At 42.1% G+C, this 17,091-nt stretch overlaps 1 protein-coding gene across 2 annotated transcripts; it reads right to left on the bottom strand.

Annotated features, from left to right (window-relative positions):
* Positions 1-4,398: 4,398 nt before the first annotated feature.
* On the bottom strand, positions 4,399-8,414 carry LOC128378884 (neurogenic differentiation factor 2-like). Of its 2 annotated transcripts, none has more exons than XM_053338459.1 (2): positions 8,311-8,414; positions 4,399-5,471 (listed from the first exon to the last, which is right to left on the bottom strand). In XM_053338459.1, exon 2 carries the CDS (start codon positions 5,464-5,466, stop codon positions 4,399-4,401), a length of 1,068 nt encoding a protein of 355 aa, XP_053194434.1. In that variant the 5' UTR covers positions 5,467-5,471; positions 8,311-8,414. The 2 variants fall into 2 exon arrangements, with proteins under 2 accessions (XP_053194434.1, XP_053194433.1); XM_053338458.1 differs by having other exon boundaries at positions 4,399-5,473; positions 8,315-8,391.
* Between the last annotated feature and the right edge of the window lie 8,677 nt (positions 8,415-17,091).

Below are 17,091 nucleotides of genomic sequence, written 5' to 3'. Positions count from 1 at the left end.
TGAAACGATATAAAATGTATTTATCTGTAAGTTTATCTATTATTGATTATATATTACACTCTAGTTTTATTGAAATATATTTACTTGAACGTGTTAATTGAAACTAATTTAAAAATGTATATCATGTACTTTAGGTTTAAAACGTTTAAAAAAAAATAAGACGGCATTTCTTTACCATCCATACTCTAAAACTTTCAGAGATAAATAAATCACTTAACAGACTGCATGAATTAATAATGACTGACAGAATATTATGGTCAAAAATATTCTGCTTTTTAAGAATGTGTATTATTTTTTATTGAATTGAACCTCATTTAAATAATTGACACCACCAGATTAACATTGAACCTTCCAGCAGTGGTCATTCTCTCCAAACCCTCAGCTGATATTTCACTCCGTTTTCATTTCAAATAAAAATAAGCAGTTAGGACTGTCAGTGTCGCTGGTATCGATATTAATATTGATATTGATGTTGGTCACCACCGTCACCCTGCCCACCCAAAAGCCTGTGTGTGTTCCTGCAGCAGAGAGCACCCAGGTCATTTTGGGGAACATATGGGTCCCGAGGCAGCGCTCCAAACCCAGCCGGGGTGGCAACGGCTGCCCCCTTTCACTGTGTGTGTGTGTGTGTGTGTGTGTGTGTGTGTGTGTGTGTGTGTGTGTGTGTGTGTGTGTGTGTGTGTGTGTGTGTGTGTGTGTGTGTGTGTGTGTGTGTGTGTGTGTGTGTGTGAGAAATCCAACCATTTCACCCGTTTCAACACATACTGTACATTCAATAAACATCCCGATTTAATCAATTTCAACAGCCCATCACGGAAAATGTCACATAAATAAAAATATATGACATTAATATGAAATGTGTGTTTAAAGTTACAGGAGATGAAACTATGAACGGGAGGCGTCTTAATAATTTATGTGTGATGTTTAATGCATCCTCGGATGGTGCAAAGATGAATCTGGTGTTATCACAACGCCACAATTAAGACATTTTGAAAGAAGAAAAAAGAAAAAATAACCTTCTTTTGTCGATATTTCGTTTATTTAAAAAGGCACTACAGGTGTGTTTTATTATAATTGTCACTTGCTTTCTTTTTTCTTTTAGTTGCAATTCTGTCATTCCTTATGCATTGACGTGACCTGAGGCCTGATTCAATTTAGTCTGGCTCTCTTTGGGTGAACTGGTTTCACTTGGCCGTCCTGGATCACCATGTACGCCGATGCTGGTTATCAACCAGTTCAGCCAACTCTTGGGTTATCCTATCCAGCAACGATGCGCGTTCACGTGAAAGAGGCGGGGTTGATAATTACGAGTAACATAATCAGAACTATCAATGAAGTACTTCATATGATATCAATTAACTCAGGAAAAGTTCTGCTTTAGGGGTTTTACAAAAGTCACTTTTAAGTGAAATGTAAATGATCATACAACAGAATAAGAAGAAATAAGAAGATGTAGAAAAACTAGAAATAATGTCCACATATTAAAAGTAGGTTAAGGCTTAAAATACATGTATTATATTGCCTATGACTGAATAGATTGAGTGTTTTTTTAATATTTAGTTAGATGATGAAGAAACCATTCTGAATATGTCATAAAACTTAAAAGTAATGCTAGACAGTTTCTGCTGCTGAAGTACAGAGTGTAAAAGTAGTCAGTGACCTCAAATGTTGCATTTATAATGTTGGGAGCCAATTAACAGTGTGTGGATTATTTTCCTTTCGTTTTTGAAGTTATCATTACATAGTTGTCTCATGTTATTCTGAGCTGCAGTGATGGAGTCAGAGTGTAAAAATCAGCCTTCATGTCTAGGGATAAAAATGAATTTAGCACAATTAAAATGCAGCAAAAATCATTATTATGTGTCCAGTGTCGTAAAGAAGTTTTGTTTTAAGTAGAAGTAGACAGTCTATGACAATAAAATGTGTCCACTGACATATAAAAACACATATTTGCTTTTTTTCTCAATTGATTTAAAATGTAGGATTTGTGTCCATGTCACGATCCTGTAGGACTGATGACTGCCTTTATCCAGTGATCTGATTGGTCAGTGGTCGGGTTGATGACAGGTTGTGACCCATTAGCTTTTCCGCATAAGTTGCCATGGTGATATATCCCAATTAAAAAAGTGAGCCAGCTTCGTGATACCGGAAAACCTGAATTAAACCCAAAGATAGCTTGCTAACATAGTAATCTCGCTTCGTGATAGGCTGCAGGCTCCTGCTGTGAAACTGTGTGTTCGTGTGTGTGCGTGTGCGCGTGTGTGTGTGTTTTGGATATTTTAGGAGAAAATCTAAAAATACCTCCTGTAAATGTGGCCAGCATGTTCTAAAGCATATGGAGTGAATGACAAGCACATCGTGTGTCGCATTATTATCATATTGTTTACAGTTTGTTTGAATTATTTTGGATCATTTGAAGTTTGAGCCTAAAAAAAACCGTTAAACGGAGCCAAGCGGCAGCTGCTGGAGCTCTCCGCGGTGCTGAAACAAATGCCCGCCTCACATCCTGTCCTAAAATATCTCGATTATCACCACGATGACCTTGAATGCGTATGCGCTTGGCATCAATTAACCTGCACTGTTTGTATTTGTTAAGCAGGGTGCTCTGATGAGCCTGTGGACTCTCCAAATGTCCATACCTAAACCTCTTTTGTTTCAGTGTCTGCATGTAAAAATCATTCTATACATTTTTTAAAAGGATTTCTGAATAAAAATCAAACTATCCGCCAAGCAAATTGACTCATTGGCACCAATTTACTTCATCTGGATGAGTGACAATACTGCCCTCTCCCTCCTGTCCGGGTATATGAGATTAAGGCCCCAAAGGCACTGAGAGGAACTCCTGCAGGTTGTGGCACAACAGGCCTGCTCAGCATCATTATCGTTATCGACTAATACAAAAACGGATAGGTATAAGTGACATATTTTAATAAATCCATCATGCTCCATATGAAGAGACATTTAAGTCGATAATAAAAACGAATGATTAATAACTCATCGATGGGAAAGTTATTTAAGACTTCTAGAGGTCTGAAAGAAGAAATAGAAATCAAGTTGCACAGTCTTATTTATTGTCATTTTATTTTACCACACAGTTGGTTGAATACAAAGTTGAAAGACTTGAATTTTATGAAAAGAAAAAGAAAAGCTCAGCAACACATTGGATCCCTTCATTTTCCATAGACTATTAACATCCATTGCAAACCCAAAAACCCAAAACACAATAAATACGTGCAATGATAATAATAATAATAATTAATTAATTAATTAATAATAATAATAATAATAATAATAATAAACTTATTCAACATAGTACATTTTAAATCAAAAGTATTGAACCAAAATTTAATTTTTGAAAGAAAATTACGGTGCAATGGTTCAATTGTAATATGAATAAATCAGAGTTTGAAAAAATGAGAAACATGTCTGATTTCATTGTATTTTCACTTCATTTCATTTTTAGATGATAACATTTTGGCCAGTCCAGCCATTGTCAGATCTGTTGGGTTTTGATTCCCGTGTGTGTGTGTGTGTAGGTGTGTGTGTCTGTGTGTGTGTGTGTGTCTGTAGGTGTGTGTGTGTGTGTTGTGTAGGTGTGTGTAGGTGTGTGTGTGTGTGTAGCAACAGTGCTGATAAAACGTACAGTGTCTCTCTGGGCCTTGTTGCCTTGCTCTGTGGTCTCGTTGGGTTTTGCATAGATGCGAAACGATTGATTTGCTGGAGAACAGATTTTTTTTTCCTTTAACAACCCAACCCAGCACATTTCTTTCTTTTTTTTTAAATCTGCATTTACCTTTGCATTCCTACAGAAATGAAAAAATCCCAAACATCCCAAATCTCGCACGTATAGGCGAAGTAAATGTGATTTGCATTAGCTGGTTCAGTGATTTATTAGAAAATCACTGCCAATTTCAGGGTGGAGCTGTAGCCAGTGATGTAGTGGTAAATAAATAAGTGGGTAAACTTTGACTTTCAGGTAAATGCAAACAGCCACCAATACAAACACAAATCACATTTTTAAAAAACATTTAAACGAATTTAATTTCCCTTATTCTCATATAGATCTTAGTAGGTTTTATTCAATCAAAATTCCTCTTTGAGATTTATATTAGCCTTTAAAAGCTGGAAATGTTCTGTTACTCATAATACCAATAGGGTCAGACGGATTGCCCTCCACTACATCCCTGACTATAGCAAAACCAAAAGAATTTAACACTGAATAAATTAAACGAAAAACACAAATGACAAAGAGTGAAACACCTCTCCAGAATTTCCTAAATCCTTGGTAGGTATGTTTTGTTTTTTTCTTCCAAAAAAAGTGTGCCGTGGATAGATTGTTGATTGCAAAGGGACGCACGATAGGCTTCTCTCTTTCGTTTTCTTTCTTTTTTTTCTTTTTTAATTGTGAAAAAACGCGTTCAGTTCATCATACACAGGGGCCCGTTCGTGGTGTAAGTGCATGTCGTGGTAAGGCAGGACGTTTTCAGAGTGAATGCCGCTCCGGGTCCCCGAGGAGCCAAACACCAGGTTGTGGGCCCCGGTAGGTCTGGAGCCAGGCAGGCCGGAGTAATGCATAGAGTAGTGGTACCCCTTCTCGTTTTCGGGGGACGCGGAGCCTTGGTGCTTCAGGGAAAAGTTGCCATTGACGCACAGGGGCGGACTGAGGGGCCCCTCGTACTCAGGACTGTTATACTCCGGGGAACCACTCCCACCGTAGAGAGAGTCGTAAGCTGAGCAGTAGCCTTGTGTCCTCAGGGGATGCGAGTTCGAGCCCGGCTGGCAGTGGGGGCTGGAGAGACGCGCACACTGGTACGGGTAGGAGTGCATGGAGAAGGAGCCGGACCCGTACCTGCTCCCGTCCTGACACTGCTGCTCGGTGAGGAAGTTACGGGAGTTCAGCTGCAGGCATCCCGCCACGAGGTTGGTCGTGGGCTGGGAGAGTCCCTTGCACAGCGTCTGGACGTAGTTCACAAGGTCGGGCCTTTTCCCAGAGCGCAATATCTCCGACAGGGCCCAGATATAGTTTTTGGCCAACCGCAGTGTCTCGATTTTGGACAGTTTTTGCGTTTTGGAGTAGCATGGCACCACTTTACGCAGATTGTCGAGCGCAGAGTTCAGGTCGTGCATGCGGGTCCGCTCTCTCGCGTTGGCCTTTACCCGCCTCATCTTGGAGCGCTCGATGCGGGCCGGGGTCATCTTGCGCTTCTTGGGCCCCCTTTTCTTGGGCCTGTCCCCCTCTGTATCCTCTCCGTCGTCCTCCTCCTCCACATCGTCGTCCTCGTCGTCTTCCCCAGCGTGTTCGGAATGCGTCCGGCTGTCTCCTCTCAGCTCAGAGGAATCCATATCGTCCTGTGTGTCCTGGTCATCATCTTTGACTTGGCTCTCATCGTCGCTGTCCTCCGCCCAGCCGGAGTATTTCTGCACGTCGGGAAGCAGCGAGGGGTCACTGAAAAGCCTCGTCAACATTGTGGCTCTGGAGGGAGGAGAGAAAAAGAAATCGAAAACGAGGCCTCACAAGCACAGGACATGCACACAGAGTCTATGTAGCTCTAGAATAAGCAAATGAAGATATAATGGCTCAATACCAGAAAAAAAGAAGCCTATATAATTAAACACATTACGGTGCACGTCACCATAAACATCCCAATATAGGTCCCATATTATAAATCCAACAAATCTCACTATTAACGCAGGCTTGAAATGTTTTTTTAAAATGTCATTTTAAATATCAGAGTCGTTATTTTTTTTTCACCCACAGGACAAAAAGTGCAAATGTGTATAGGGTGTGAAAAAAGAGAAATAAAACAGCTCTTAAAGCTTCACACTGGGTTAAAGCCAGACGGATCCCCATTTAAATCCCTGCTGTCATCCGCGTGCCCTCTCGCGTCCTCTCAGCAGCGGGTCCCAGCGGCAGGGGCCACATTACAGGTCCCACGGGGGCCCCCACTTTCACTCCTCCTGACGCCCATATATATACGCTGCTGGCTGCATTCCAGCACTATTCATCTACACCCTTGCACCTCTCCTCTGAGGTGGCGGCGGAAGGGATTTTATTTAATTGATAGGTTTGCTCCATAAAAGTCACGCAGATTATTAAATTAAGGTTTACGGACATCTCCTAATTTAAGATGTAATAAGAAAGCTATTTTAATACTATGGCCTTTAAACAGTAGCCACCAGGAAAGGTAAACTTCACTGTCTTTTACAATAAATAAAATAGTCATTTTTTTTATCGTTGGTCAGATGAAATAATAATAATAATGATGATAATAGAATATTTATTTAGGAGAAAATGCATCCCAATTATTTCGCAAAATGCCTCAAAATAAGAGTAGGCCATTGTTATAACGAATTACATTTAATGTTTTAAAAGTAAGCAAACATGCTTATTAATAAATCTAAAATCAAAAGTTGATAAGCCTACCACTTCAAGTTCAGTCCCATCACAGAAAGAAGAGGTGCTCTTTGACAGCTTCAATAAGCCTCCATTGGCTTCCTCCCTAACATGTTTCACTTCCCATCTATTATTATAGTGCAGCAGCAGATAGACTCGCAGCCCGTGGTAAGGTAGGCTGTGATGGTTGGTTAATTATCTCGGGGGGTGTGCCAGGGGCAAAATCTAGTTTTTAAATCTCAGGCTCAGGAGGTTTGCTCAATTAGAAGGGAGAAAAAACACAACAACGTTTAATTAACAGACCATGCAGCTTACACGAAATAGATTTCACACATAATTCAGTATGCACGAGTGCATGATTTCAAAGCACTTTTTTAAAAGGCGGCTCTTCACAGATGGAAATCGCTTGTATCCTTTTAGCCCTCGTTAAAAATAAAAAGACACAACTCGTGAAACACAAATAACCTGCAAAAGCCTGCATGCATTTTACTCCCCTGGAGCAGCACCGGCTGTGCTTTAAACAACGTTATGTCGAGATAGATTGTTGGAGATAAAATTGAACAAACAGAGATAAATCATAATGCACACCGCCTGTCACAGTCAATGGCGTTGTCCCACCCTTTCATTTGCTCCGAGATTGGACGTGCAAATCATCGACAAAACCATCAATAAATCTCCCATTAAGCTTGAGGACGTCCTTCGCTCAGGCAGCGGGGGCTCATATCAAAATCTTCTACAGATATCTGTGGCGCTCATCGTCTTTTGTTTCTCTGATTCAATGTCCAGACGCAGGAATCTCTAAATCAAATTAGTGTCCGATATGATCTATTTACTGCCCGTGCGCCGCTGTTGTAAAGGGGCTACTCCAATCCTCAAGATTACTCCCTGAAAATGATCCTGGAAAGGGGTGTGAAACCGGGACAGGGAGTCGCTTTTGATGCCTTTTGACTCAAGCGTGGCATTTGATCTTTATCTTTTTATAATCCAGGTAGATGGATGCCAAAAGTTGAAGGGCAAGCAGAGAGAGAGGGAGAGAGGGAGAGAGAGGGGGATGGAGTGCGGAGCTATTTTGTGCATCTCATAAGGAAATCCAACAAATTGGCCAACATGCCATATTTACCCATTCATGACATTTTTGCCAAAATATGCCATTAGCAGATTAAGACTCTGTAAAGAGCCTATATACTGAGGATCAATAGGAACACACTGGAGCAAAGTCAGACACACACTGGGCGACTATACATTACATTTCCATATGGATTCATGCCAGTTAATTATTAGCATTTACCCTACAAATTACAAGAGATAAAGGTGCCTTAATTAAGCAAAAACAGGCTACTTAAAAGAACAAAAACAAACACAGATGAACATTAAAAATACATCTGTTCATCTGTTTATTAGATTAATTTTCTCCTCCATTTTGGACCTGCGCTTCAGCTTCCAAATTTTTTTTCCACCCCCCTTGCTAATGTTGTTGTTTATGTTCCAACTTACCTCGTCTGGAGCTCTTCACGGGGGATAGGAAGGAGAGAGAGAGAGAGGGAAAAAAAAAACTGCGCTTGAGTTTCAGACCATCTTCAGGGGCCTCACCAGTGAGCGAACCAACGCTCCCTATCAGTGTGTGTAGGTGCAGGCAGCAGCGTGCAGCTCTCCTCCTTTTGGCTCTGATGGGTTGTTTTTAGTGGTGCCTCTCTCCCCAGCGCGCGCACTCGAATAACCGGAGCTTGCGAGCTGAACGTGCGTCTTGAGAGTGTCTGTGTGTGTGAGTGAGGAGTGAGCATGTATGTGTGTGTGTATGTGTGTGTGTGTTTGTGTGTGTGGAGGAGAGAGAGAGAGGGAGAGAGAGAGAGAGAGAGAGAGAGGGAGGGAGGGAGGATGCGCGTGTGGCAACTGTGAGCTACCGGGGACGGGGTTACATACCAGCTAAGGCTGTGATGCCAGCGCCCATATGGCTGGCACGTCACCGGCAAGAGCCATCACAGGAGAGCCCGGTGATTGACATGCGCCCGCATTCGGAGAGATTTGCCCTCCCGGGGGAAGAGAGGGAGAGAGAGAGAGACAGAGAGAGAGAGATGGTGGGAGAGAGAGAGAGAGGCAGAGAGAGAGGAGGAGGAGGTGGTGGTGGTGGTGGTGGAGGAGGAGGAGAAGGAGGAGGAGGAGGAGGGGGGCGGCTTCGCCATCTGTCACCGTGCTAGCGCTCACACAGCCAGAAAAAAGGAGGAAAAACAGAAGAGAGAGAGAGAGAGATGGAGAGAGAGTGAGAGAGAGAGAATAAAATGGTAGAACAACAAAACTCATCATTATTGACCTGTGCTGCTGCTGCTGCTGCTTCAAGTGATGTAGGCTATTTTTCTTATCAAATCTGTGTATTTTCCCATTCACCTGCCAAACTCCAGTCAATGTTTAATGCAATTTACCATAGAAGATGATGAGCTGCGAACAAATCCCAGCAGTCACCATGAGGAAGATCATAGAACAGGAAGTTAATATACAGTAGGGTTAGTGCATAATGTCAGCCATAGTAATTCCCTATAGGGGTGTTGTAGTGATTACTCCACAGGGTCGCCTATGAAGTGTTTAATAGTGTTAATATGATAATACAGTAAGCAACTGTGACCTGCTGCTGTTATCAAATCACATCTACACAAGCAATGAGCTGCTTTTTTAAAGGAATTTGAGAGGATAATACAATAATGCTGTATGCAGCCTGTTATGAAAATGACATCAATTAACGCCTCAGCAAATGAAAGGTGGGTAAAGTGGGTTTAGTTGCATGGTTTACCCTCCACCACATCTCCGGCGGGTGGTAGGGGGATGGGGATGCATTATAAGTGCATTAAGGCCATGGAACAGAAGGCATATTGTTTATTTATTTACCTAATTGGATCAAATTATGCTTCCATGTATTCAGAGGAACGACAACCAAAACCAATTGTGATTTGCTCTGACTCTTGTGGGCACAACACCGGGCACAGATGACCCACTTGCCAAAGCTGCAAAGGAGTCAGATTAAAAGGTATAATGTTACATAGACTTCTGCTGTATGCTTAGTGTGTGTGTGTGTGTGTGTGTGTGTGGACTGGTGCTCATGTGGTGAAGTGTGAGGATCAAATGTGTCCTGGTAAGCTGTGTCCGAATGTGTGCGGTTTGCCAGAGCTGCTGCTGGTGTTTTCCAGGGTGCAATGCTGAGCAAGGGGCGCCTTCAGGGGCGAGCATCAGAGAAAGCGGGAAACTGTCACAGCAAGAGGAAGGGTGAGAGAGAGAGAGAGAGAGAGAGTGAGACCCAGGTGTGCAGGCTCACTGGGGATGTATGAAAAATGAGGAGGAAGAGGGGGGGGGGGGTGTAGTTGGAGATGACAGGGATTTGGTGCTGCTAGGAGCTGGCAGAGGTGCCCAAGATTTAGGAGGAGGCATGTTGGCACATCAGTGGCTTAGATGCAAGAATTCCGCACTACCAGCATCCCAATCCCTCTAGCGTGTCTGCTTAGCTGCATTGTGTCCATCCCAGCCCCGAGATCTCTCTATTTAGCACATATTAGTGGAGTTAATGTGGGAGAAATGAGTTTGATGACCACCATGTCCAATTTGGCACAGAGAGACCCGTCGGGCTGAGGGAACAGGGACCTGGAAGCTGAAAAATAGCTGATAGAAGCTCTTCATGTCCTTGGGCCTGGTTCACCCCTACATCTCCTCTGCAACCACAACTGAGAGTGTTTGGGAGGGTTGCGGGGGTCATCCCTGGGGTCAACGGTAGTGTGGCAGCTGTGGCTAGGGAGCGGTGATGCTGCACATTCACTAATGTGTCTCATCCCTTATGGGATGAGGGGATGGTAACCTGGCACTGCCCCAAACCATGGTGGGGTGATTGTGTCAGTGTTTGTGTGTGCGTGTGTGTTTGTGTGTTTGTGTGTGGAGGGGGAATAGAGGGGTATGGAGCTTCCCTGCCAGCCAAATCGGTGCCCTATCCTACCTCAGCTGCAGTGGGGGGAAAGAAGGGGGGTTGGGTTCGATTGCTGCGGCCATGGGGGGCTGATGCTTCTCAACAAGTCCCAAACAACCTTCAGGTCACCTTGCCAAAATAAATGCTAAATGTCAACAGCATGGCTTTAGCCAGCACCGGGCTCAAGGCGACTCCAATCAAGGAGGCTTTGATCTGATATTGAAACGCCGGAGGAGAGCTTGTTTGGAATTATAATATTTTAGAATGACTTTGCATCCTGTTTGTATGCGGATTAGTCTTAAGTAAGGGCCACCTGCTGTGCTTTTTCATAGGCTAAATGAATCTAATCAAAATGCAAAAATTGAAGCCTTTTCCCTTTAAGATATCAGATTCTCACTTTTTTTCCTCTTAGTGGACAAATGATACCCAATAAGCTTTTCAAAGTCATCAAGCCACACCTCCTACCTTTGTCATCTTCACCCTCCCTTCCTCCTTTTCTTTCCTCACTGTCAGACATGTGAGGTGATGACCTGCACTTCACTTGTCTTTCTGGAAAAATTGCAAACTTCTGCTGGCACAAATATAAAATACAGCACACGCACGCACGCACACACACAAACACACACACACACACACACACACACACACCCTCACCCTCCCACCCCCACCAGACTCCCGGACCCCATCTGCACTCTCCTCTCTCCAGCCTTCTAATTGCATATGCACAAATGCAAATGCCTATTAATTAATTACTTGACTAATTAGTGCAGTGGTATTTTAGAGCGATAAATCAAGTGGAGATGGGGCCGAGGACGGCGGGGCAGGAGGAGGGCCGCGCCGAGCATCTACAATGAACCCACACCAGGGGGAATGCTCCTACTGTACAAGTGTGCTGGGGAAGAGGGAGGTGCACACCGGAGCCTATGAAGTGAAGCACCAGTTAAAAATGCTGAAGAGGTGAGCGAGCGAGGTGAGTACTCTCTGTCTGAAAGAGGAGGTGAGGAAGATATTGAGAGAGAGAGTGAGAGGAGAGATGTAATTTAGATTGCATATGAGATATGACCTCTGCTCCACCAACTGTGTTGTCTCCTGGCGTGTTGCCAAGTGCGAATGCTCGTCGCACCTACTTTCACAAAGAAGAAACCATCAGCTACATACTACAACTGCTCCTACTGATGCATATTTATACTGATATTGTAAACCATGTACAATAGTTCAATGAGCATAACAGTTGGCATCATTTAGCCTACGCAGTGAAACGGATGTGATAATTGTGGCATCTGTGATTGGGAGGTGAATAATTCTGGCAGCCCTGGTAAGCCTGTGTATCTGTCTAAGTGTGTGTGGGTATCTGTCTGTATGTGTGTGTGTGTGTGCCTGTAGGTGTGCCAGGCCCCCACCATAGGTACCCATGGAGATCTCCGGACTGAAATATTCATTCTTGTTTGCTCGCCCAGACAGTGTGGTCCTAATTGCAGCATCAGAAAGCTCCACCTCTCCTTCTCGTCTGGCTTGGCTGCAGCGGAGACAATCCTCACCTGGGAGCAGGATGCCTGTGTAAGTGTGTGTGTGTGTGTGTGTGTGTGTTTGTACATCCATCCTCTTCTTGGGAGTGGAACCGGTTTTCATAGATTTGTGTTTGGCTCGCTCTTCCCTCACTTTCTCACTCATTCTCAAACACTGTGCACAAAGGCACATTTTCTAGGACCGGTTCAGTCAAATTCATTCATTTAATTTGCCTGCATGTCACATTTTGCACGTATTTCAGCTTTGCCTTCATGCCTCATTCACTCTGCCTGTGTTGGAGCTGGCTTGGCTATTGATCTCTCTATTGAACTCTCTGTCAACATGTCTGTCTGTCTGTCGATCTGTCGGTCCACAGGGTGTGTGTGAGGCTCTGGAGTTTTTCATCAGTTCCTCTGCCAACCCAACCCGTGCTTGGCCAAGCTGAACCATCTTGTGGGATTTTTGGCTTTTAATTATAGTAAGAGAGGATTAATTATGGCAGTGGAAACAAGGGGCCATGCATTATTGATGCTATGAGTGAAAGGCTGGAGGGGGTAGAGGGTGCTAATTAAATCACTGCCCTACTGCCACGTCCTCCTCCGTCTCTGCCTCCACCATGTCTTCCACCTGCTACATCTCCAGCACCCCACCCTAAGTTAGTCCTCTCACCCATCCACACATATATCATCACTCACACAAAACACTCAGACCTCTGTTGTCATTTTTCACTTCTGTCTTTGCTTTCCACAGCTCTGCCTCACCAAAAACTTCCAAAATAAAAGTTAAAGAATGTCTTCCATTGCCAAAAATATCTTTACCTTTTGAGGAATCTGCCATCCATGCAGTTTATCCTTCACCTTCCTGTGTCTCATTTGTGTCTCAGGGGGGTTTCCTCTCTGTCTACATAGTATCTCGATTTGCACGCTGCCACATCCTGTTAACAGTGATTTATACATTTTATCCATACATTTAGTATCCCCCAGTGGTGACATGTTTTGAATTTGCTTTCATCCTAAATGAGAACTTCAGTTTCAATTTCAACCCCCATTAGGGATGCTCTTTAAACAACATTTTTTATAGAGCCAAATGTAACAAAAGGCTGCCATCTACTGGAATTTACTGCCATCTGCTGTCACTTGTACACAATCACCAATCACCGAGTCCATATATAGGAAAATAAAGGATTTCTTTTGAAACACAATATACATGTACATAAATAAATGCTGAAAACGTGAAAGTAGTAATGACTTGTGTTAGACCATTTCTAACTGTAACTGTTTCTCGCCATTTCTGTGTTCAGGATTGTTTTGGGCAGGCTTTAAAACAGCTGCACCATGACATAGGGGGGTGACTAGAATGACCCTTAATCGGCAGAGCTGGGTTGATAACCACCGGTACCATAGTTACTGGTGAATGGGGCCTTTTTTGGTCAATGGTAGTACTAATTTAGTTACATTTTTACTGAAAGAAGTCCACAAATATAATTTTTAGGGGAGTCAGCATTTTCAGAACTCAATACTGTTTGTTTTTCCATGATTTTGACAGGCAGTAACTAGTGATATTATGCCAGTGTGTTCTAATGTGAAATGAAAAACATTTTTATACCATTTTGTTCCTAAATGTCAGACTGTATTTATAAAGTGGACTTGTCATGAGGAGCTACACTGTAAAGTGATTTGCGTAATGCAGGAGTTATACCGCTTTTTACATTCAGCCATTTTTGAATGTAAAATATCACCAAATAAACCACTGAAGTCTATTTTACATCTGAAGGATTTGTTCCATTTCCACATCTGTAATATTTTTTGCCATCTAACTGAAAGTGCATATACAACTTTTTGAGAGACTGAAACCTTCAAACAGTTGTACATATTCTGACATTATTCTTTACAAAAAAAGTAACACTGATGTTGTGTGCTGTTCATTTTTCCATTTTCTTTGTTGTCTTATGGATCTAATATTTGTCCAGAAACCCAACTTCATGTTTCCCACACTTCATCGTTTCTTCGTCTTATTTCTCAGAGATGAATCCATCATGCGTTGTGCTGCTCTAACAGATTCCAGGTGGATGTTCAGTCCTGGGTGTCTGATGTTGCAACAGTAACAATGAGGTAACCCCTTCTTGTCCATTTATATGCAATAATAGACAATAATATGCAGCAGAGATAAAATTAGCATGCAGAAAAAAAAAAATAGATGTAGGAAAATGTGGAAAAGATTTGTGTTTATCAAGAGTTGTTGCATTTGTATGAAATTGTAAGTTTGCAATGACTTATTGAAGAATTGTCAATGATTTATAATTTTGTGTTTTTGTGTGTGTGTTATGTGTGTACTCCTATGAGATGAGCTGGTTTGGTTGTTAAGTTTATGTGGTTATAGTGACTGCAAGACTAATGGGGATCCTAATCGAGAAAGAAATAAGGAAACCCCCTTCGTGCATATATATACTGTATGTATATAAATTGAAGGCAAGATGGAGTGTTAAAATAAAAAACAGAGGAACAATTCAAATCAAGCAAGTGGAAAAATATGGTGACTTGAAACGCACACAAGATGTGTTCATCTGTGTCGGATCTCTGATGTCTGTATGGAGGGAGGGGAATATCATGATCTAAATGCCATCTAAAGTGTAATTACCCCAACAGAACAGCAGATGGTACTCTTGTATCCTTCACATCCTTCTACATGTTACTGACACTGCAGCTTTCCCAGGTGTCTCTGTCTATGGCTGTTCAGGTGGTGGTACCTGTTTATTGTGTGATGGCATGTTATATAACCAAATGGAGGGGGGGATGAGCGAGGTGTCAAGTCATGCGTTGACTGACGGCAGTGCCCCTCAACAGAATTACCAGGACACCTGCTACGCCGGCACAAAGCTTCTCTGTGATCCTGATTAATGGAATATTTCACCTTTTACAGCAATGTTTGTCCCTGAAATCCCCTGTGAAGGTATCGGCTTATTACTGCAAGAGCACCTGGCAGGTAGAGAGAATTAGGCAGCCTGAGAGAGAGAGGGGTTGAAGAGTGCATAGATTATATGTCTCCATCGACTTTTTTCAGGATGATTCTTTGTTCTTTTTTTGTTTTGTTTTTAGCAATACTTCATTCTTTATCTTTATCATCTTCATCGATTATATATCATCTATAGGAGGTCTGAGGGGCCTGTGAATTACTGTCATAACAGGGAGGTTTTTGTCCCCTTATTGTCACATGATACAAGATGCCCTGTTTAATAGAAGATAGAATTACACACTTTTCCCCAATCTGTCTTTGGAGCTAGTTTAGAGAGTCTCCAGTATATGTGTGTGTGTGTAGTGTCAGTGAGTGAGTGAGTGTGTGAGTGTACAGGTCGCACATTTTGTACAGCGTGTCCCTGCTTCCTACTGGAGTCATTATCAAGCTTCCTCTGGTTGTGCCAGTGTGGAGATTTAATGACGTGCCTGACAAATATTGCATGTATAAACACAGTGAAGTGCAATAAAAATAGAGGCAGACGCATGTGGGTCTACTGTAGATGAGTGAAGCAAATGTAAAGCAACTGCTTAATTAGAGGTACAAACTAATGCAGACACTCCCAAGGGTATCAAACTCACAGACACATTGTAGAGAGGTTGTTACATAACCAGTGTAAGTGATCAGATATTAACAAAGGAATTACAGAGCAGTGTCAGGACATTACAAATATCAAGATGAGCTGAGATATACACAGGAGATCAAAATCAAGAGAATGGAGAATGCAATTGGTTTTGTGCAAATTAGTTCATATGCTGAGGAATGTCCGTTTGGTTCCCAATTAGAGCGATTTGTTCTACTTGTCAGTGTGTCCACAATGTGGAGTAATTTTGTTAATATGACAGACGGCCTGGGGATTTTGCAATGCCTGGCTGCTCTGACACTTCTGCATTCATAGGTTTGAAAGCTTACCTGACAATCTGTCTTTCCAGTAATCCAGGTATAACGTCTACTCATGTTTGTGATGCAAGATTTCACACATTTTTGTTATTGTGTATTGCTTTGATATGGTGTTGATTGTCAAAGTTTTTACCTTTTTGTTCATATTTCACAAAGTCAGCTTCACATTTTTATCCAAGCAGAGCAGCAACTGCACTTGTGGAGCTGTTGACAACAAGCAGACTGGGCAGAGCAACTCCCAGGAGTAAATATTGTTGGATTTACCCAAGAACAGAATGTGTTGTCTGAATTAAAAAAAAAAAAATCTGATTTACTGGTGACCCAAATCTGATTTCCTGGTGCTCTAATCCATGCAGCCATTATGTATGCAGTGTGGCTGTTCTCAGTCAACATTTAGTAAAATACAATAGATTTTATGTGTTCATATCCTTTATATGTGCCTCAAACTTGGTTTAAGTTAACTGTACTGCAGTGGAGCACACAACCTACAATTTAACTTTGTTTCTGAGCCACAATCTTGTTCTCCTTTTTGTGATTATAACCTTACTTGGTCTCACATGTTTGTAGTTACTTGCAATTTACTGAATCTGCAAACCAAGGCCTAAAGAAACATTTTTAATTTACTGGAGAATTGTGATTATTTTTGGAGATTAAACGCCTCATCTCATATTAGAGTCTCAGATCAAAGATAATCATCTTGTTTGGGTTTACTGTGCCAGCCTTGAACTTGTTTTTTAGTTTGCGTTTTAACTGTTTTCATGTTCTTTCCAGTTTTATCATGGCTTTACCTCCCTCCTGGGTTTGCTCATCAGGGTTGCACAGTAAACTCTTTCCAAACAGCTTGTTGGATCAAATAGAATAGAAACTTAATTGACAAAACATGTGGAAAATTGCCATGGCTCAGACGCAGACAGTACACTATGTCCCAATAAAATAGCTTAAACATATTAAGAAAATGAATTCAGTAATAAAATAGCAGTTGGCGTATTTCCTTGCAAAAGAGTGACTTAACATCCTCTGTAAATCTTGTTTTTGCTGACCCCCAGTGGTTTGACTTCTCACCCCGCTGTAAAGTACAAGTGTACTCCAGGACCTCGTGACATCACTATTAGTTACAGGTGCAACAAAACACTCATAGGTGTCATATTTGCATGCAGCTTAGCCATAATTTTATTGGATGTTGCCAATTTTCTCTTGTTTTTAGACTAAAGATTGCTCCATGTGAAAAGGCATGATGTGTTCCACTAATGTGAAACAGTTGAATGTTTTACTGATCTCATTGCTGTAAAACCCAGTCTCCTGACTAATAAAGTGCCCAGACATTTAATATCTTCAGCCT

The sequence above is a fragment of the Scomber japonicus genome, chromosome 18 (assembly GCF_027409825.1).
Source record: "Scomber japonicus isolate fScoJap1 chromosome 18, fScoJap1.pri, whole genome shotgun sequence".
In the NCBI taxonomy this organism is placed as follows: domain Eukaryota; kingdom Metazoa; phylum Chordata; class Actinopteri; order Scombriformes; family Scombridae; genus Scomber; species Scomber japonicus.
The sequence above is the reverse complement of the archived record's forward strand: the minus strand, read 5'-3'. Positions and strand labels throughout refer to the sequence as shown.